The 22,296-nt window shown below is 38.0% G+C and overlaps 2 protein-coding genes and 1 long non-coding RNA gene across 7 annotated transcripts in view; 1 reads left to right on the top strand and 2 right to left on the bottom strand.

Annotated features, from left to right (window-relative positions):
• Window positions 1-22,296, bottom strand: part of LOC123746099 (uncharacterized) — a 171,570-nt gene that overhangs the window by 16,115 nt on the left and 133,159 nt on the right. The window contains exons 1-4 of one of the 5 annotated variants that reach the window (XR_011224963.1): window positions 20,078-20,178; window positions 19,060-19,162; window positions 18,863-18,953; window positions 17,885-18,672 (exon numbers count right to left, since the gene is read on the bottom strand). The exons of 2 other annotated variants lie outside the window; for them this stretch is intronic. The gene's annotated coding sequence lies outside the window, so the exon portion shown is untranslated. Of the gene's footprint in view, window positions 1-17,884; window positions 18,673-18,862; window positions 18,954-19,059; window positions 19,163-19,370; window positions 19,523-20,077; window positions 20,179-22,296 lie in introns of those variants that run through there. 2 more of the 5 variants (XR_011224965.1, XR_011224964.1) reach the window with 2 other exon arrangements.
• On the top strand, window positions 7,880-12,992 carry LOC123746100 (uncharacterized). The gene is made up of 2 exons (XR_011224962.1): window positions 7,880-11,352; window positions 11,640-12,992. It is a non-coding gene; the product is annotated as an uncharacterized lncRNA (long non-coding RNA).
• On the bottom strand, window positions 15,245-17,566 carry LOC138357510 (uncharacterized). Its single transcript, XM_069314369.1, has 2 exons — window positions 17,540-17,566; window positions 15,245-15,766 (listed from the first exon to the last, which is right to left on the bottom strand). The coding sequence occupies exons 1-2, from the start codon at window positions 17,564-17,566 to the stop codon at window positions 15,245-15,247; spliced, it is 549 nt and encodes a 182-aa protein (XP_069170470.1).

The following is a 22,296-nucleotide window of genomic DNA, read 5'->3' as shown; positions in this document are numbered from 1 at the left end:
ATACATATGCCTTTATAAGTACCATACATATGCCAATATAAGTATCATACATGTCTTTATAAGTTCAGTACTTTTCATGGCTTTATGAGTACTATACATATGGCTTTATAAGGACCATCTTATGTCTTTATAAGTACCATATGATGTCATTATAAGTAACATACATATGCCATTATAAGGGCCATACACATGCCATTACAAGTATCATACATGTCTTTATAAGAACCATACGTATGTCTTTACAAGTGCCGTACTTATGACTTTATAAGTACCATACATATGCCATTATAGGTACCATACATTTGCGATTATAAGTACCACACATATGGCATTATAAGTACCATATATTTCCTATTATAAGTTCCACACGTATACCATAATAAGCACGATACATATGCCATATAAGTACCATACATATGCAGTTATAAGTACCATACATATGCTGTTATAAGTACCATACATATGCTGTTGTAAGTACCATACATATGCCCATATAAGTACCATTCAAAATACTCTCTAAGTAAAGGAATATTATAGAAATTACTTAATTTTCATTACCCATTTTTTATTCAGCTCTTTATTATTATTATTACATGTTTTTCAACAAATTTTTCTTAATAGTATGTTGAGAAAACACGATGAAATTTTTGATATTTGAGATGGCCGTATCTCGGTAAATATGCGTGTAAAGGCCTTCATATTGAAAATTAGCAAAGAAAGCCTTTACAGAAAGAAATGTAAATTGCTGTGGTAAACACAATGGTACCATTTTCAAAGCGATTCTATGGCTAGTTTTGATTTTGAGTTTTGAGAAAAATGACGATTTCGCCCGGGCTGCGATTCTTTCCTGGCAAAAGGCTGTGTGGCAGAAAATGTAAGCTGGTCGCTAAAGTGACGTACTGTCCCGTTTTCTGATTTGGGTCTTGTGGTAGGTTAGGCGATTACACCTTAAATTGACCTTTTCTTGACGTTAGGAACCTTAGGAGGACGGGCTGAGTTAAGTACTATACATATGACCATATAAGTACCATTCTCATGCCCATATAAGTACCATTCTCATGCCCATATAAGTACCATACACGTAACAATATATGTACCATACACATGACCATAAAATGGCCATATAAGTATTACACATAGGCTCGTGTAAGTACCATTGATATGCCCATATAAGTATCATACATATGCCCTTCTAAGTACCATAGATATGTCGTTGTAAGTATCATATATATGTCTATGTAAATACCATACATATGCCTTTATAAGTACCATACATATGCCAATATAAGTATCATACATGTCTTTATAAGTTCATTACTTTTCATGGCTTTATGAGTACTATACATATGGCTTTATAAGGACCATCTTATGTCTTTATAAGTACCATATGATGTCATTATAAGTAACATACATATGCCATTATAAGGGCCATACACATGCCATTACAAGTATCATACATGTCTTTATAAGAACCATACGTATGTCTTTACAAGTGCCGTACTTATGACTTTATAAGTACCATACATATGCCATTATAGGTACCATACATTTGCGATTATAAGTACCACACATATGGCATTATAAGTACCATATATTTCCTATTATAAGTTACCACACGTATACCATAATAAGCACGATACATATGCCATATAAGTACCATACATATGCAGTTATAAGTACCATACATATGCTGTTATAAGTACCATACATATGCTGTTGTAAGTACCATACATATGCCCATATAAGTACCATTCAAAATACTCTCTAAGTAAAGGAATATTATAGAAATTACTTAATTTTCATTACCCATTTTTTATTCAGCTCTTTATTATTATTATTACATGTTTTTCAACAAATTTTTCTTAATAGTATGTTGAGAAAACACGATGAAATTTTTGATATTTGAGATGGCCGTATCTCGGTAAATATGCGTGTAAAGGCCATCATATTGAAAATTAGCAAAGAAAGCCTTTACAGAAAGAAATGTAAATTGCTGTGGTAAACACAATGGTACCATTTTCAAAGCGATTCTATGGCTAGTTTTGATTTTGAGTTTTGAGAAAAATGACGATTTCGCCCGGGCTGCGATTCTTTCCTGGCAAAAGGCTGTGTGGCAGAAAATGTAAGCTGGTCGCTAAAGTGACGTACTGTCCCGTTTTCTGATTTGGGTCTTGTGGTAGGTTAGGCGATTACACCTTAAATTGACCTTTTCTTGACGTTAGGAACCTTAGGAGGACGGGCTGAGTTAAGTACTATACATATGACCATATAAGTACCATTCTCATGCCCATATAAGTACCATTCTCATGCCCATATAAGTACCATACACGTAACAATATATGTACCATACACATGACCATAAAATGGCCATATAAGTATTACACATAGGCTCGTGTAAGTACCATTGATATGCCCATATAAGTATCATACATATGCCCTTCTAAGTACCATAGATATGTCGTTGTAAGTATCATATATATGTCTATGTAAATACCATACATATGCCTTTATGAGTACCATACATATGCCAATATAAGTATCATACATGTCTTTATAAGTTCAGTACTTTTCATGGCTTTATGAGTACTATACATATGGCTTTATAAGGACCATCTTATGTCTTTATAAGTACCATATGATGTCATTATAAGTAACATACATATGCCATTATAAGGGCCATACACATGCCATTACAAGTATCATACATGTCTTTATAAGAACCATACGTATGTCTTTACAAGTGCCGTACTTATGACTTTATAAGTACCATACATATGCCATTATAGGTACCATACATTTGCGATTATAAGTACCACACATATGGCATTATAAGTACCATATATTTCCTATTATAAGTACCACACGTATACCATAATAAGCACGATACATATGCCATATAAGTACCATACATATGCAGTTATAAGTACCATACATATGCTGTTATAAGTACCATACATATGCTGTTGTAAGTACCATACATATGCCCATATAAGTACCATTCAAAATACTCTCTAAGTAAAGGAATATTATAGAAATTACTTAATTTTCATTACCCATTTTTTATTCAGCTCTTTATTATTATTATTACATGTTTTTCAACAAATTTTTCTTAATAGTATGTTGAGAAAACACGATGAAATTTTTGATATTTGAGATGGCCGTATCTCGGTAAATATGCGTGTAAAGGCCTTCATATTGAAAATTAGCAAAGAAAGCCTTTACAGAGAGAAATGTAAATTGCTGTGGTAAACACAATGGTACCATTTTCAAAGCGATTCTATGGCTAGTTTTGATTTTGAGTTTTGAGAAAAATGACGATTTCGCCCGGGCTGCGATTCTTTCCTGGCAAAAGGCTGTGTGGCAGAAAATGTAAGCTGGTCGCTAAAGTGACGTACTGTCCCGTTTTCTGATTTGGGTCTTGTGGTAGGTTAGGCGATTACACCTTAAATTGACCTTTTCTTGACGTTAGGAACCTTAGGAGGACGGGCTGAGTTAAGTACTATACATATGACCATATAAGTACCATTCTCATGCCCATATAAGTACCATTCTCATGCCCATATAAGTACCATACACGTAACAATATATGTACCATACACATGACCATAAAATGGCCATATAAGTATTACACATAGGCTCGTGTAAGTACCATTGATATGCCCATATAAGTATCATACATATGCCCTTCTAAGTACCATAGATATGTCGTTGTAAGTATCATATATGTGTCTATGTAAATACCATACATATGCCTTTATAAGTACCATACATATGCCAATATAAGTATCATACATGTCTTTATAAGTTCAGTACTTTTCATGGCTTTATGAGTACTATACATATGGCTTTATAAGGACCATCTTATGTCTTTATAAGTACCATATGATGTCATTATAAGTAACATACATATGCCATTATAAGGGCCATACACATGCCATTACAAGTATCATACATGTCTTTATAAGAACCATACGTATGTCTTTACAAGTACCGTACTTATGACTTTATAAGTACCATACATATGCCATTATAGGTACCATACATTTGCGATTATAAGTACCACACATATGGCATTATAAGTACCATATATTTCCTATTATAAGTACCACACGTATACCATAATAAGCACGATACATATGCCATATAAGTACCATACATATGCAGTTATAAGTACCATACATATGCTGTTATAAGTACCATACATATGCTGTTGTAAGTACCATACATATGCCCATATAAGTACCATTCAAAATACTCTCTAAGTAAAGGAATATTATAGAAATTACTTAATTTTCATTACCCATTTTTTATTCAGCTCTTTATTATTATTATTACATGTTTTTCAACAAATTTTTCTTAATAGTATGTTGAGAAAACACGATGAAATTTTTGATATTTGAGATGGCCGTATCTCGGTAAATATGCGTGTAAAGGCCTTCATATTGAAAATTAGCAAAGAAAGCCTTTACAGAAAGAAATGTAAATTGCTGTGGTAAACACAATGGTACCATTTTCAAAGCGATTCTATGGCTAGTTTTGATTTTGAGTTTTGAGAAAAATGACGATTTCGCCCGGGCTGCGATTCTTTCCTGGCAAAAGGCTGTGTGGCAGAAAATGTAAGCTGGTCGCTAAAGTGACGTACTGTCCCGTTTTCTGATTTGGGTCTTGTGGTAGGTTAGGCGATTACACCTTAAATTGACCTTTTCTTGACGTTAGGAACCTTAGGAGGACGGGCTGAGTTAAGTACTATACATATGACCATATAAGTACCATTCTCATGCCCATATAAGTACCATTCTCATGCCCATATAAGTACCATACACGTAACAATATATGTACCATACACATGACCATAAAATGGCCATATAAGTATTACACATAGGCTCGTGTAAGTACCATTGATATGCCCATATAAGTATCATACATATGCCCTTCTAAGTACCATAGATATGTCGTTGTAAGTATCATATATATGTCTATGTAAATACCATACATATGCCTTTATAAGTACCATACATATGCCAATATAAGTATCATACATGTCTTTATAAGTTCAGTACTTTTCATGGCTTTATGAGTACTATACATATGGCTTTATAAGGACCATCTTATGTCTTTATAAGTACCATATGATGTCATTATAAGTAACATACATATGCCATTATAAGGGCCATACACATGCCATTACAAGTATCATACATGTCTTTATAAGAACCATACGTATGTCTTTACAAGTGCCGTACTTATGACTTTATAAGTACCATACATATGCCATTATAGGTACCATACATTTGCGATTATAAGTACCACACATATGGCATTATAAGTACCATATATTTCCTATTATAAGTACCACACGTATACCATAATAAGCACGATACATATGCCATATAAGTACCATACATATGCAGTTATAAGTACCATACATATGCTGTTATAAGTACCATACATATGCTGTTGTAAGTACCATACATATGCCCATATAAGTACCATTCAAAATACTCTCTAAGTAAAGGAATATTATAGAAATTACTTAATTTTCATTACCCATTTTTTATTCAGCTCTTTATTATTATTATTACATGTTTTTCAACAAATTTTTCTTAATAGTATGTTGAGAAAACACGATGAAATTTTTGATATTTGAGATGGCCGTATCTCGGTAAATATGCGTGTAAAGGCCTTCATATTGAAAATTAGCAAAGAAAGCCTTTACAGAAAGAAATGTAAATTGCTGTGGTAAACACAATGGTACCATTTTCAAAGCGATTCTATGGCTAGTTTTGATTTTGAGTTTTGAGAAAAATGACGATTTCGCCCGGGCTGCGATTCTTTCCTGGCAAAAGGCTGTGTGGCAGAAAATGTAAGCTGGTCGCTAAAGTGACGTACTGTCCCGTTTTCTGATTTGGGTCTTGTGGTAGGTTAGGCGATTACACCTTAAATTGACCTTTTCTTGACGTTAGGAACCTTAGGAGGACGGGCTGAGTTAAGTACTATACATATGACCATATAAGTACCATTCTCATGCCCATATAAGTACCATTCTCATGCCCATATAAGTACCATACACGTAACAATATATGTACCATACACATGACCATAAAATGGCCATATAAGTATTACACATAGGCTCGTGTAAGTACCATTGATATGCCCATATAAGTATCATACATATGCCCTTCTAAGTACCATAGATATGTCGTTGTAAGTATCATATATATGTCTATGTAAATACCATACATATGCCTTTATAAGTACCATACATATGCCAATATAAGTATCATACATGTCTTTATAAGTTCAGTACTTTTCATGGCTTTATGAGTACTATACATATGGCTTTATAAGGACCATCTTATGTCTTTATAAGTACCATATGATGTCATTATAAGTAACATACATATGCCATTATAAGGGCCATACACATGCCATTACAAGTATCATACATGTCTTTATAAGAACCATACGTATGTCTTTACAAGTGCCGTACTTATGACTTTATAAGTACCATACATATGCCATTATAGGTACCATACATTTGCGATTATAAGTACCACACATATGGCATTATAAGTACCATATATTTCCTATTATAAGTTACCACACGTATACCATAATAAGCACGATACATATGCCATATAAGTACCATACATATGCAGTTATAAGTACCATACATATGCTGTTATAAGTACCATACATATGCTGTTGTAAGTACCATACATATGCCCATATAAGTACCATTCAAAATACTCTCTAAGTAAAGGAATATTATAGAAATTACTTAATTTTCATTACCCATTTTTTATTCAGCTCTTTATTATTATTATTACATGTTTTTCAACAAATTTTTCTTAATAGTATGTTGAGAAAACACGATGAAATTTTTGATATTTGAGATGGCCGTATCTCGGTAAATATGCGTGTAAAGGCCATTCATATTGAAAATTAGCAAAGAAAGCCTTTACAGAAAGAAATGTAAATTGCTGTGGTAAACACAATGGTACCATTTTCAAAGCGATTCTATGGCTAGTTTTGATTTTGAGTTTTGAGAAAAATGACGATTTCGCCCGGGCTGCGATTCTTTCCTGGCAAAAGGCTGTGTGGCAGAAAATGTAAGCTGGTCGCTAAAGTGACGTACTGTCCCGTTTTCTGATTTGGGTCTTGTGGTAGGTTAGGCGATTACACCTTAAATTGACCTTTTCTTGACGTTAGGAACCTTAGGAGGACGGGCTGAGTTAAGTACTATACATATGACCATATAAGTACCATTCTCATGCCCATATAAGTACCATTCTCATGCCCATATAAGTACCATACACGTAACAATATATGTACCATACACATGACCATAAAATGGCCATATAAGTATTACACATAGGCTCGTGTAAGTACCATTGATATGCCCATATAAGTATCATACATATGCCCTTCTAAGTACCATAGATATGTCGTTGTAAGTATCATATATATGTCTATGTAAATACCATACATATGCCTTTATAAGTACCATACATATGCCAATATAAGTATCATACATGTCTTTATAAGTTCAGTACTTTTCATGGCTTTATGAGTACTATACATATGGCTTTATAAGGACCATCTTATGTCTTTATAAGTACCATATGATGTCATTATAAGTAACATACATATGCCATTATAAGGGCCATACACATGCCATTACAAGTATCATACATGTCTTTATAAGAACCATACGTATGTCTTTACAAGTGCCGTACTTATGACTTTATAAGTACCATACATATGCCATTATAGGTACCATACATTTGCGATTATAAGTACCACACATATGGCATTATAAGTACCATATATTTCCTATTATAAGTACCACACAGTATACCATAATAAGCACGATACATATGCCATATAAGTACCATACATATGCAGTTATAAGTACCATACATATGCTGTTATAAGTACCATACATATGCTGTTGTAAGTACCATACATATGCCCATATAAGTACCATTCAAAATACTCTCTAAGTAAAGGAATATTATAGAAATTACTTAATTTTCATTACCCATTTTTTATTCAGCTCTTTATTATTATTATTACATGTTTTTCAACAAATTTTTCTTAATAGTATGTTGAGAAAACACGATGAAATTTTTGATATTTGAGATGGCCGTATCTCGGTAAATATGCGTGTAAAGGCCTTCATATTGAAAATTAGCAAAGAAAGCCTTTACAGAAAGAAATGTAAATTGCTGTGGTAAACACAATGGTACCATTTTCAAAGCGATTCTATGGCTAGTTTTGATTTTGAGTTTTGAGAAAAATGACGATTTCGCCCGGGCTGCGATTCTTTCCTGGCAAAAGGCTGTGTGGCAGAAAATGTAAGCTGGTCGCTAAAGTGACGTACTGTCCCGTTTTCTGATTTGGGTCTTGTGGTAGGTTAGGCGATTACACCTTAAATTGACCTTTTCTTGACGTTAGGAACCTTAGGAGGACGGGCTGAGTTAAGTACTATACATATGACCATATAAGTACCATTCTCATGCCCATATAAGTACCATTCTCATGCCCATATAAGTACCATACACGTAACAATATATGTACCATACACATGACCATAAAATGGCCATATAAGTATTACACATAGGCTCGTGTAAGTACCATTGATATGCCCATATAAGTATCATACATATGCCCTTCTAAGTACCATAGATATGTCGTTGTAAGTATCATATATATGTCTATGTAAATACCATACATATGCCTTTATAAGTACCATACATATGCCAATATAAGTATCATACATGTCTTTATAAGTTCAGTACTTTTCATGGCTTTATGAGTACTATACATATGGCTTTATAAGGACCATCTTATGTCTTTATAAGTACCATATGATGTCATTATAAGTAACATACATATGCCATTATAAGGGCCATACACATGCCATTACAAGTATCATACATGTCTTTATAAGAACCATACGTATGTCTTTACAAGTGCCGTACTTATGACTTTATAAGTACCATACATATGCCATTATAGGTACCATACATTTGCGATTATAAGTACCACACATATGGCATTATAAGTACCATATATTTCCTATTATAAGTACCACACGTATACCATAATAAGCACGATACATATGCCATATAAGTACCATACATATGCAGTTATAAGTACCATACATATGCTGTTATAAGTACCATACATATGCTGTTGTAAGTACCATACATATGCCCATATAAGTACCATTCAAAATACTCTCTAAGTAAAGGAATATTATAGAAATTACTTAATTTTCATTACCCATTTTTTATTCAGCTCTTTATTATTATTATTACATGTTTTTCAACAAATTTTTCTTAATAGTATGTTGAGAAAACACGATGAAATTTTTGATATTTGAGATGGCCGTATCTCGGTAAATATGCGTGTAAAGGCCTTCATATTGAAAATTAGCAAAGAAAGCCTTTACAGAAAGAAATGTAAATTGCTGTGGTAAACACAATGGTACCATTTTCAAAGCGATTCTATGGCTAGTTTTGATTTTGAGTTTTGAGAAAAATGACGATTTCGCCCGGGCTGCGATTCTTTCCTGGCAAAAGGCTGTGTGGCAGAAAATGTAAGCTGGTCGCTAAAGTGACGTACTGTCCCGTTTTCTGATTTGGGTCTTGTGGTAGGTTAGGCGATTACACCTTAAATTGACCTTTTCTTGACGTTAGGAACCTTAGGAGGACGGGCTGAGTTAAGTACTATACATATGACCATATAAGTACCATTCTCATGCCCATATAAGTACCATTCTCATGCCCATATAAGTACCATACACGTAACAATATATGTACCATACACATGACCATAAAATGGCCATATAAGTATTACACATAGGCTCGTGTAAGTACCATTGATATGCCCATATAAGTATCATACATATGCCCTTCTAAGTACCATAGATATGTCGTTGTAAGTATCATATATATGTCTATGTAAATACCATACATATGCCTTTATAAGTACCATACATATGCCAATATAAGTATCATACATGTCTTTATAAGTTCAGTACTTTTCATGGCTTTATGAGTACTATACATATGGCTTTATAAGGACCATCTTATGTCTTTATAAGTACCATATGATGTCATTATAAGTAACATACATATGCCATTATAAGGGCCATACACATGCCATTACAAGTATCATACATGTCTTTATAAGAACCATACGTATGTCTTTACAAGTGCCGTACTTATGACTTTATAAGTACCATACATATGCCATTATAGGTACCATACATTTGCGATTATAAGTACCACACATATGGCATTATAAGTACCATATATTTCCTATTATAAGTACCACACGTATACCATAATAAGCACGATACATATGCCATATAAGTACCATACATATGCAGTTATAAGTACCATACATATGCTGTTATAAGTACCATACATATGCTGTTGTAAGTACCATACATATGCCCATATAAGTACCATTCAAAATACTCTCTAAGTAAAGGAATATTATAGAAATTACTTAATTTTCATTACCCATTTTTTATTCAGCTCTTTATTATTATTATTACATGTTTTTCAACAAATTTTTCTTAATAGTATGTTGAGAAAACACGATGAAATTTTTTATATTTGAGATGGCCGTATCTCGGTAAATATGCGTGTAAAGGCCTTCATATTGAAAATTAGCAAAGAAAGCCTTTACAGAAAGAAATGTAAATTGCTGTGGTAAACACAATGGTACCATTTTCAAAGCGATTCTATGGCTTTACTTGGTTATAACCCCCACCCCCCCAAGAGGTAATATCTTAATAGATATCTTAAGTCAACTGAAAGCAAATAATTAACATCATCCAGTGTTGTGTCAGGAAGTTTGTGTTGCTGTGTTTGTTAGTTTGTTATTGTATATATTATATATATTGTAGTTGTCGAGCGGCCATTATCAGCTCTTGACTGACATGACGATTACAACTTCACTGCCGATTATATTGCAAATGTTGTACCTGTTGTACCTGTTGTTCTGTGGCAACATTTGCAATAGAATGTTGAATTTAGTTTGTGAATTAGATTTTGAAATTAACAACTTCAAACATTCAAGCTGGGGATCATTATTGGTTCATTAGAGACACGTTCGTATTTGTGGAAGTGAAGGAGCGGCTGTTGGTCATTGTTAACTGACACTTCAGACTCGCAAAATGTTAACCAATGGGGGTGAGGTTTAGGGTGAACGTCAGCCAATCAGTGGCTGGGTTGGGTTGGCTGCTGGATATATAAGTGACGATGAGGCAAAAAGCACTTCAGTGTTGTTTTACCTCACTTTTGGTATACAGTTCAGCTTCGTCTCTTGAAGGTGAGCTGTATGGTGAGGATCCTCCCCACCTGCCCCCTTTGTTGCGTCCCCCCCTCTCCCCCTGCCCTTTGTTGCGTCCCCCCTCTCCCCCTGCCCTTTGTTGCGTCCCCCCTCTCCCCCTGCCCTTTGTTGCGTCCCCCCTCTCCCCCTGCCCTTTGTTGCGTCCCCCCTCTCCCCCTGCCCTTTGTTGCGTCCCCCCCTGCCCCTTGTTGCGTCCCCCCCTCTCCATTTCCCCTTCCCCGTACTGGAAGTAGTGAAGTTCATGCGGGGTAAACTTGTTATTTCAGATTCTCCTGGACTCGTGGTTGGGTTAAGTGGCCATAATGCTCCGTGTGGCACTACAGCAGACCCAGACTGGCCTGTGACGCTCCTCCACCCTACTTGTATCACGAGAGGCTAACCCTTAACGTCTGGTCTTCAACTTTAAAAATTCAGTTAAGTATATATCTCAAATTTCTGTAAGTGTACAATGGGAGTTACTGGTTTTTAAGTCAATTTAACATTCAAAACTAAATTCGTAACTTGTTTTTAATGACTACTTAAATTCAACAGGCTAGAGACCCATTTCTATTAATGGGTAACTAATTATCTTATATCCATAGCCCAGAATGTTAATTTTTAAGATGTCCATCCATGGTGTTAGTCTCGGCTTTTCTTTACCATCAACGCTAATTATGTAATTTCCTATCGTATATATTAATCGTAAAATTGTCGTAGATTTAGGCATTTCTCATGATTTGTATCATGACTTTAATTAGTCATGTAAATAGTTCCCCCAATATATAAAGTTAATGGAATAATTAGTCCTGACTATTGCATATACCGATAGTTAACTATCGGTTCGTAATGGTTCACTTGTCAGCACCCCGGCGGTCTGCACTTGTCACAAACTTCACCAACACACCATGAGTAAGTCAGACGCTAGTCTCCGGACACTCCCCCCCCAGCGGATTGCTCTAGCACTTAAGTTGTAGTTTGATAATGTACAGTATTCATGCACGTAAAATACTACACTTAAAAGTACAATGTTAACTTGTTGTCAAATATACAGTCAAGCTCTTACTTTTAGTGTAAAGTAAACGTTGTTCTTAGCAGTCACTATTGCTACAAAGGTGTAGCATTAATGCTGCTTTCAAGAGTTTTTGCTTGGCGACACCCCCCACCTCCTCAAAGAGGTAAGAAAAGTTTACCTCTGATTGAAACGTTGTCTACAAACATCTAGGTTATCTACAACCCTAGCCTAGAGGCCTAACAAAGTCTTGAGTATCTTAGATAAGCGTAACTTAACTGATAACTGACCTTTGAAACACGCATCCTGCTTAACTTTCACATGTAATGATTACAAAAGATGGTAAAATTCAATCATTTACCTTGGCTTGCCATATTAACCATGTTCTTGCACCAGGGTTATGTCTAAATGCAGTCTTTAGTCCTAAATTGATTTTTATTTTCAGATTCCAAAATGCTTCAGCCTACACTAGTGTGGGTGTCGGGCCGACGGCTCCATGGTGGTATTCGTCTCCTGAGGGAAACTACTTGTTGAAAATCCTTAGTCTCCTTTCGCCAAAGCCCTTCTTCAAGGAAAGCGTCTCTACAGTTCTCCAAAGTTATAAATTAACTGAAGGTGATCATACTGAATACTTCATACCCAAGACTTCTACAAATTAGGCATTCAGGCAACATCACCTTGACAAGGTAACTGAGGAAAGGCTAGAAAAACAAATCGGTGAATCTGTACGCTGATACAACATGGTTGTTGCTGGCAATCTCAATTATGGACAAAGGTGGTGGCCGCCGGAGAGAATCGGTAATAGCGAGAATTCGTCTTGGATACAAAAGATCTATGGGGATACCGAATGGGATCACTTGAGCAGTGAAGTTGCAGAATAGGTGAAGTGATAATGTTAACGTGAGACTTTAGATATGTGTAGCAAACTGTTGAGCTAAAACGGTCAAATACTGTTCTTTATTACCCGTTTTTGCACTAACATGATAAAAATGTTATTGTTGACAAAGGTTAATGTCTGAGAATCTTCCCCACTTGAGTTAAGCAAGTCCCAGCTGTGTCTGGGTACAAGTGACATGAACCCAGCGGGTTTTTCTTCCTATTAAGATTGTTGTACATGCTGCTATGGCGGTGTCCACTCACAGGATGAGTGGCGCTGCCCAATACTGTCACTATGGCGGTGTCCACTCACAGGACGAGTGGCGCTGCCCAATAAACTCGCCCCGTCGGGGCAAAACCAAAAATTTGTTAATCATTTATTTTTTTTTACTGTGTATTAGTGACCACTAACTTTTCAATATTCCAGCATTGTTAATAAACTATCAAGCTTTTAGTGCATCTCTAGTCCATAATTGTCCATTCCTATTCTTTATATATTGCAATACTGGACACCCCCCCCCCCAATACAAAATGACTAGTTGTGCACCCTATATGCATCCTGTGGGGCCGTAGTGAAGGTTGCTAGTGTCTAACGAAGGCTGAATGAACTGCATTTACGTAATTATGGGGGAAAAAGGCAACCCGTTCTCGCACTTTCTTATAGTCAATATTGACTTATTAAATACGTGCATATGTGAGGTACTAATTTATTGTGAATATCTTAGTTTACCTTTAAGAACTTCAGAGAAAACAGACCTTGCCTAACTTTCTTAATATGTTAAGATAAACATCTTAATTAGGTTAAGTAATTGTAATTACGAAGCAATAAGATGCTTAACATATTAAAGTTAGGCAAGGTCGGTGTTTTCTATGGAGCTTTTCAAGGTAAACTAAAATATTCACAATAAATTAGTACCTCACATACGCACGTATTTAATAAGTCAATATTGACTAAGATATTGCGAGAACGGGTTAGTGCAACATTAAAAATGTCCGATTGAAAATAGTTAACATTAACTTCCTCTAGTCTTAAAGTCCAGCCAACTACAGACAGAGACGTCAACAAGGAAAGTCTCCATACTGAACATTTAAAACCACTGAATAAAACTATGTACTACCCGACATCACTTGGTCTTCTGATCTAAGCGCTTTTTCTGATGCCTCGCGCTGATTCTTGATTCCAACTGAATTTAAATACCAAGTTGCTTTCAGCCTCCCGACGAACAAGGAAAAAAAGTTAGCACAAAGTGCTCTCGGCGTTCCGGGCGATCGAGCGGAAACACTAAGTTTACTCTTTTTCACTGTCCTGATCTTAATTTTCGATGTATACATTTCACTTTTGTACCAGTGTGTTCGCAATAGAATGTAATAGAACATGTGTAAAATGTCGCCAAACTGATTTAAACCACTACCAGTAAAGAAATCACGTGGATCACTAGCCGTGAGCTCCAAACAGCGACCAGATGTTTCCATTCTTTTCAGGGTTTTCAACTCCACACTTGTCCTACAGCGCTAAACGTGGTATCTTTGAGATCGTAATAAAATTCCCTACACGGACATACGCATATAAATGAAGAATCATGATAGTGGCCTACCCGCAAGTGTGTAGGAAGTGGGCGAAATGTTACCTGTTACTGCACATCGGCGATCTACAATAGTTTACCCACAAAGGTACAAGACAAAACAGTTCTCCTAAATAGGCTGCGGCTATTAAAGAAAACGTAAATTTTATGGCAAACATGTTCATACTATCCAAGTCGGATTAAAAAGTCCATAGAGCTGGCAAGCAGGGGATGGAAGAACGGGGCGAGGTTGCAGAAATCTTGAGCAAGGATCTGGAGATGAGGTGAAGAGGGGAGATGAAAGATCGGTGGCCCAACCACCGCGGATTAGAACTTGAGTAGATGGAAGTAGAATTGAGTAGGGCGTCATTTGCAGTCCACGCAGAGGCCAGGAACGCAAGCAGCTGGCAGTTGATGGTAATTGAAGGTTGATTACTTCATTGGTTTACTTCTTTCTTGATGGTGGGAGCAAGGTCTGATCTTTGGTCTTTGTTTTCGGCTTGTCTTTCTTGGCGGTCCGACTTCGTGTTGACATTGCTGTGGGATCAATAGCGTCATAAAGAAAATCGGCAGATGAATAGTTGTATTTCTGTGAAGGTGGAGATGTCGTTCCCACAGAGACATCCTCATCTGATGAGTCAGTTGAGTACATACCAGATGTGGGTCTTGGAAGTAGTGTTCCTGATGGTTTAGTAGCAGCGGTAGGACTTACTGCAGATGTAGAAGGTTCAGTGGATGTATGTACTATGGGTGGAGATGTAACAGGAGATGGTGGATGAGAAGTCGTCGGCTTCTGGGTTGCTACCATGCCAGGAGCAGATGTTGCAGCTGCAGTAGGCACAGTATCGTTCACAGCAATGTCCGAGGCTGGACCAGGAGCTGGAGCATCATCCGACAATGGGTTTGAAGGGTCGGGGACTAGCACAGTGGTCCCTGAAGGTTTGGTATGAAGAGGTGTTGGTTGACTCTGCTGGGTTGAAAGTTCATTGCCCGTTCGTTCTTGAATTTTTCTTTATCATAGCGGCGTGTTTCGGATATTTCACGTAGTATTGAGGGTCAATAATGGCAGGGTGGAGCATGGTAACATCAGTGCAGTAACGAACTGTGTCAGCCTCATCCAAGTCGATCGGATAAGAATTTGTTCGTCGGACATACTGTCTACTTGGGCAACTTCAAGTGACCTCCGGCGGACACGATCTTGTGTCCGCGGGGAAGGAAAGTGCCGGGCACAATGTTCTCGCTGCCCGATCTGAGCAGGTTGTTAGATGCCATCCTGAACCACAATCCAGATGATCGGGTATAGTTTAGAGGTTCATAGACCTTAGGATAGTTCCAAACTAGAGTAACTTCCCTCTCCGTACCTCCCTCCTATCTTGCATCTAGTAATGCCACTGAAGCTTGACATTATGGGTGGTAAACAGTCTTGGTTTAACTCTTGGCAGTACGAAGTTACTCCCTCGGTAGGACAGCCCTACTGTAGTGTTAACCTAGCCATATATACTTACAAAAAAGGGGCCTATAAAACTACCCATTAGCTCTACAAGTAGGCAAAATGCAACTGAGGTTGCAAAGGTCTGCAGAGAAGCCAGAGGCTGACCTGCAGAAGCTTGCTGCCCTGTTAGACCGTAATTACATTTTACTGGCCTAGGTAAATACTTTATGGTTCTGGAGAGATGGGAGGTGCGCGAGTGTTTCACAGGACCTATTGTGGGTATCCAGATCACCCTCAAGATTGTGTGCTTGCGGAGGTTGAACTTCGGCTCTGGTCCCGCCTATTGGTCAATATTATCTACATTTCAAACTGTAAAGAGTCTGCTGCCTCCATCACTGCCTAATGCAGTGATTGAGGGAGCATCTTGACAAAATCTTCAAATCTGCATCGGCCAGCCACATGGGCTGGACGGGAGAGAGTCCCGCTTCATGTAGGTTTGCATTCAATCCCCGACAGTTTAAGTGGTTAGTCACCATGCCATCTTCCGTCCCATTAAAGTGTTGTAGTCTTAATGGCTTTGCACTTTTCCATAATTCCCTCATTTGGACACTACCTGTCCCCTTGTTTGTGTTCCACCCATGTTAAATAGTTTTGTCCACTCAATTTCTTAGACAATCACCTTTAAAGTTCACTCATGTTTGCCAAGGACGGGTCTAAGTTCCTGTAGCCTTTCCTCTTTAGTCCCAGAACAGAAGTCTATCTCGTCTGTTCCTTGTGATTGCCTTGGGCCGGTTGTCTAGTCTGTAAACTATGTTTGCAGACAATCTTTGTGTGATCTTCATGCAGCGAACAGCTGTAGTATGTTATCCGTACAGACACCAAAGTCTCATTAAGAATATGTCTGCTTGTGAAGCTAAATATTCTTGAAATAAATGTTATTCTTCCGGGGCCGAGATACTTTGAGAGTCTGATGGCTTTGATATCGCTCGATTTGTGTCTATATTGGCATCTTTCCTTTTGAATATCCAAAAGGAGTAGTGTGTTATCTTACCAGCTTGGTGCATGTGATGGTTACCAGTCCTAATCCAGCCACCAGAAGGGACAAGTAAATTCATATAGGCAAGTCAGGATTACCTACAAGGTCACCTTCTCGCCGCTAGTCTCCTGTCCCCGTCGAGGCAACTTTAAAGTTCCTCTAATTCCGATTATTAGTATAAAACAACGTGCAGATACCACCGTCAGGTAGGCGGTTCCATGCACGAGCTGTTTCAAGCAGTTTCTCCCTTTTATGCATTACATTGGACTTGCCTGGCCACTTGTGGCCGACTCTCGCATCTTTGCTATTTTTAATTAAAGTTGAAACAACCAAGTATATCCATTACTGATGTAAATATTTTAGTTTACATAATTAAAACCTGGAGATGGAACAAGCTCCACCCCGGAACATGTATGCATCACCATCTTTTGTTCCAAAAGGTTGCTAAGCTATTTAACAAAAGTACATTTCTGAATTTTCCAATGAAATTGTTTCACGTATTCCCATAATTTCTTTTAAAACTTCTTACCCGCTTCCCTTTCCATTGTCTTCCTATAATTAGAAATTTAATTAAATCTGTTCAATCTATAAATATGCATATGCAAAACAAAAAAAACAATGGTTTAGCGATTTATTATTTTCATAATTTGTAGCAATATAGAATGCAGTTCTGTGGTGAGACATAGGCAAATAAGATAGTCTTATAGTTGGGTTGTTAGTTGCCTAATTAAAACAAGTTTGAATATAAAAAACTAAAAATGTCTTAGAACACTTTAAATTCTAGCCAGGGTTTACGTTTCTTCCAGGTAATAGTTAACTGCCAAACTACAAGTCATTCATCGTAAATACGTAGCGAGATCACTGGGAGCGAGGCCCAAAATATTGCCACTCAGGTTTTACAATTATAAAAAAGCGAACCGGGAAAGCTATAACCAGGTTTACAAGTAATCCACCTACACTAGTCTAAAAACGGGGGGGGGGGGGGGGGGGGGGGGGAATTGTTATACAAGTGGTCGTTGAAATCCGCCCTCTTGCATCGTTTCAATGTCATTGAAGTCACTAGCAATTAGTTTCAGTAACAGAAGAGTCAAGGATTTAATTTTACCTTTAAATATATACACCCCTCACCTATGACACTTCAGGTCCCTAGTGGCAAGTTCTGTCGAGTAGACACTACATTAACAGACCTCCTGGTTAAGGTATTCAATAACATTGAGTTTTAATATTTTACAACTTCACCATTCAGGAAACTTTACCATTTTCTGGCAAAACAATGTATCAAAGGCTGGTGTGACAGATGGTACTTTACGTGGTGACAGGCAATGTCTTGTCACTTTATGACGTAGTTTAGATGTTACTCAGTACCCCGAGACTGTCCTCGTGGCCTGGCTGTGGTCGCCCGAGCCTGGGGACGGAAGAGGGCACAGTTATCACAACTATATTCCTTAAAACAAGATTTAAATTGTCAAGTTTAACTTTTAGACATTTTTACAGCTGTTTAAACCCTTATGAGTAACCTGCACTTAAATCTATCAAACATCCCGTACGGAATGACAATGAACTATGACAAATGAAGTAAAACAAGTCAAACTGACCCTGTAGTGGGAGACCAGTTTGTGTAGAACAGCACCAGGACGACCACCTGCAGGTCGTCGTAGCCTCTCATCCACATGAACTGGATCCAACCTAACAATTTTAGAAAAATTAACGCTTTGTAAACCATAATAGTCCAGCAGGATTTCCACATTTAATGCACATGTATTTCAATAATTTATAACATTAATAAACTCACTTCTGGTGGTAACGCTCTTTATGAAGTCGTCCTTATCCTTCTCTAATACCAACTAGCTGGAAGCCTCTACCAAGACGAGCAGTAAGAGTTGGCTTGATCCCAGCTGTAGGAATTAATATTCACGCACCATGAGAAATTATAGTTCTTACCAGCCCTAGTTTGCATGTATATCATGTCAAAAATACATCTAAGCTTACTAAAAGGTAACAAAACCCATATTTAGGATTCTAACCTGCATCTTATCTACTCAAAAATTTGGCAAGCCTAGTCCAGGTTTTTTCCAAGAAAAAAAAAAAAAAAAAAAAACTTACACAAGGTGCATTAACTATGCCTTTTTAGTAACCGACTTAAGAACACTTAAGTAAAAGCTTATCAACCGTCTACATTTAACCAAGTCGATACAGTGCAACACTCAGCATTCTGAGCACTTAACCCAACATTCGATTAGTCAAGGCAAATCTAAAGTGGTAATTCCCCTTCCACCCCCCCCCATACCCCAGACACTTCAATAGTTTTTAGTACGGGGAACCAGGGAAAGGGAGGGAGACGCAGGGAGGGGGGGGGGGGGGCGGCACGAGGGTCGGACGCAACAAGTCGCGGGGACGCAACAAAGGGCAGGGGGGAGAGGGGGGACGCAACAAAGGGCAGGGGGGAGAGGGGGGACGCAACAAAGGGCAGGGGGGAGAGGGGGGACGCAACAAAGGGGCAGGGGGGAGAGGGGGGACGCAACAAAGGGCAGGGGGGAGAGGGGGGACGCAACAAAGGGCAGGGGGGGACGCAACAAAGGGGGCAGGGGAGAGAGGGGGGGACGCAACAAGGGGCAGGGGTGAGGCAACAAAGGGGGCAGGGAGGAGAGGGGGGACGCAACAAAGGGCAGGGGGGGACGCAACAAAGGGGGCAGGGGAGAGAGGGGGTGACGCAACAAAGGGGGCAGGGGAGAGAGGGGGTGACGCAACAAAGGGCAGGGGGGGGAGCAACAAAGGGGGCAGGTGGGGCGGATCCTCACCATACAGCTCACCTTCTAGAGACGAAGCTGAACTGTATACCAAAAGTGAGGTAAAACAACACTGAAGTGCTTTTTGTCTCATCGTCACTTATATACCCAGCAGCCAACCCAACCCGGCCGCTGATTGGCTGACATTCACCCTAAAACTCACCCCCATTGGTTAACATTTTACGAGTCTGAAGTGTCAATTAACAATGGCCAACAGCCGCTCCTTCACTTCCACAAATACGAACGAGTCTCTAATGAACCAATAATGATCCCCAGCTTGAATGTTTGAAGTTGTTAATTTCAAAATCTAATTCACAAACTAAATTCAACATTCTATTGCAAATGTTACAACAGAACAACAGGTACAACAGGTACAACATTTGCAATATAATCGGCAGTGAAGTTGTAATCGTCTGTCAGTCAAGAGCTGATAATGGCCGCTCGACAACTACAATATATATAATATATACAATAACAAACTAACAAACACAGCAACACAAACTTCCTGACACAACACTGGATGATGTTAATTATTTGCTTTCAGTTGACTTAAGATATTGCTCGTTAATGACAAATTAAGTGATTTTAACTTATTGAAGTGTGAACATTTATGCTTTATAATTTATTTATATATTTATATAGAAGAAGGTACATTGGCTTTATGTGAGTACATAGCATTGATGTTTTTACATTCTTGTAAAGCCGCTAACACACATAGCGTTTCGGTGAGGTTCGAACAGATAATTTTAAGTAATTAATTTCTTGCAAAATTGATTTTTTTAAAGGTACAGTGTAAGAAAATTAGACAAAGATTACTAGGTACATTAAAGTAAAATTTAAGGATTATCAGAAGGTACATTGTAGTATAATTTGAGGATTATTTCAATGTATAATGCAGTAACATATGCGTTCAATATATCAATCATGATATATGGTGATAGCAATGATTACAATGATAAAGTTGTATGGCTTAGGTACATATATTGGGGGATTGGGTAGCAGTGCGAGTTTCAAGCACTAGGTAAGGAAACTATGAACATTAAATCAAGTACTTTTTGGTTTTATTTCTGAATAAGGCAAAGTTGGACAGCTTTTCAATTCGTTAGGGAGTGAGTTCCATAGACCAGGTTCCTTTATTTGCATAGAGTGTTTACACAGATTAAGTTTGACTCTGGGAATATCAAAGAGATATTTATTTCTGGTGTGGTGATTATGGGTCCTATTACATCTGTCCAGGAAGAGTTTCAGAACAGGATTTGTATTTAAGAACAGGATTTTGTAAATATAAATGGCACAAGGGAATGTGTGAGAACACACACACCACACACACACACACACACACACACACACACACACACACACACACACACACACACACACACACACACGGAAACACACACGGACACGGACATACCTCATCAGTGCCAGTACTAAGCACATGACCCGTCCAGAGAGCCGTCTGTCGGGTCCGTGACGACATCAAACAACCCAATTCACTCCCCTGCCCGGCCTCCTAATTGAGAAATGGGAGGGGAATGGAAGGAAATAGGTGACTTGATGAAGGTAGCACGATTAAATGGGAATAATAGCGGGGACGTTCAAACAAACCGACGGCTTTCAGTCCCCCGTCGAGGCCAGCAAGCCTTCAGTTAAATTCAGGTAAATGGGTGAGCTATTGGCAAATGGATAAACTATTGGTGTAATGGGCAGCGGTATAATAAAGCTGAATATACAAACTAATAGTTGGGTTCCCGAGAGAAAATAGGCCTAAAGGACAGTGCGTCTGGTAGGCCTACTGAGGCTCCACTAGCCTCGGCCAACTACTAGTGACCTCCCCCTACGAAGCCACCCACAACAGTTCTATAACTCCAGGGTAATTATCCAACCCGTCCTCTCAAATACTCCATCGCATTTTGACGTATAAGTCCCCTAAGGCCTGAGTACTCGATGAACTAAATATCATAGTGACTCGCTAAAAATTGACGATGTCCCGTTTTCTGTTTTGGGACCTCGGCTAGGTTAGGGCAATTTGTAACGTTTGGAACGCTCATTAATGGCTCATTAATGGCTCATTAATGACTCATTAATGACTCAAACAAGATTGAGTTAGCAGGGTCCAGTACTCAGTGAAAGTAACAGGCTTTAATAGGCAAAAACAACGGAAAGAGATAGGCGAGAGAAGTGTGAATTAATGGGAACTTTGTGGTGGGAGATGGGCAGGAAATGGGGTGGGAGTTCTGAGG

Source organism: Procambarus clarkii, chromosome 78 (genome assembly GCF_040958095.1).
Source record: "Procambarus clarkii isolate CNS0578487 chromosome 78, FALCON_Pclarkii_2.0, whole genome shotgun sequence".
In the NCBI taxonomy this organism is placed as follows: Eukaryota; Metazoa; Arthropoda; class Malacostraca; order Decapoda; family Cambaridae; genus Procambarus; species Procambarus clarkii.
This window is presented reverse-complemented; position numbering and strand designations above follow the sequence as displayed.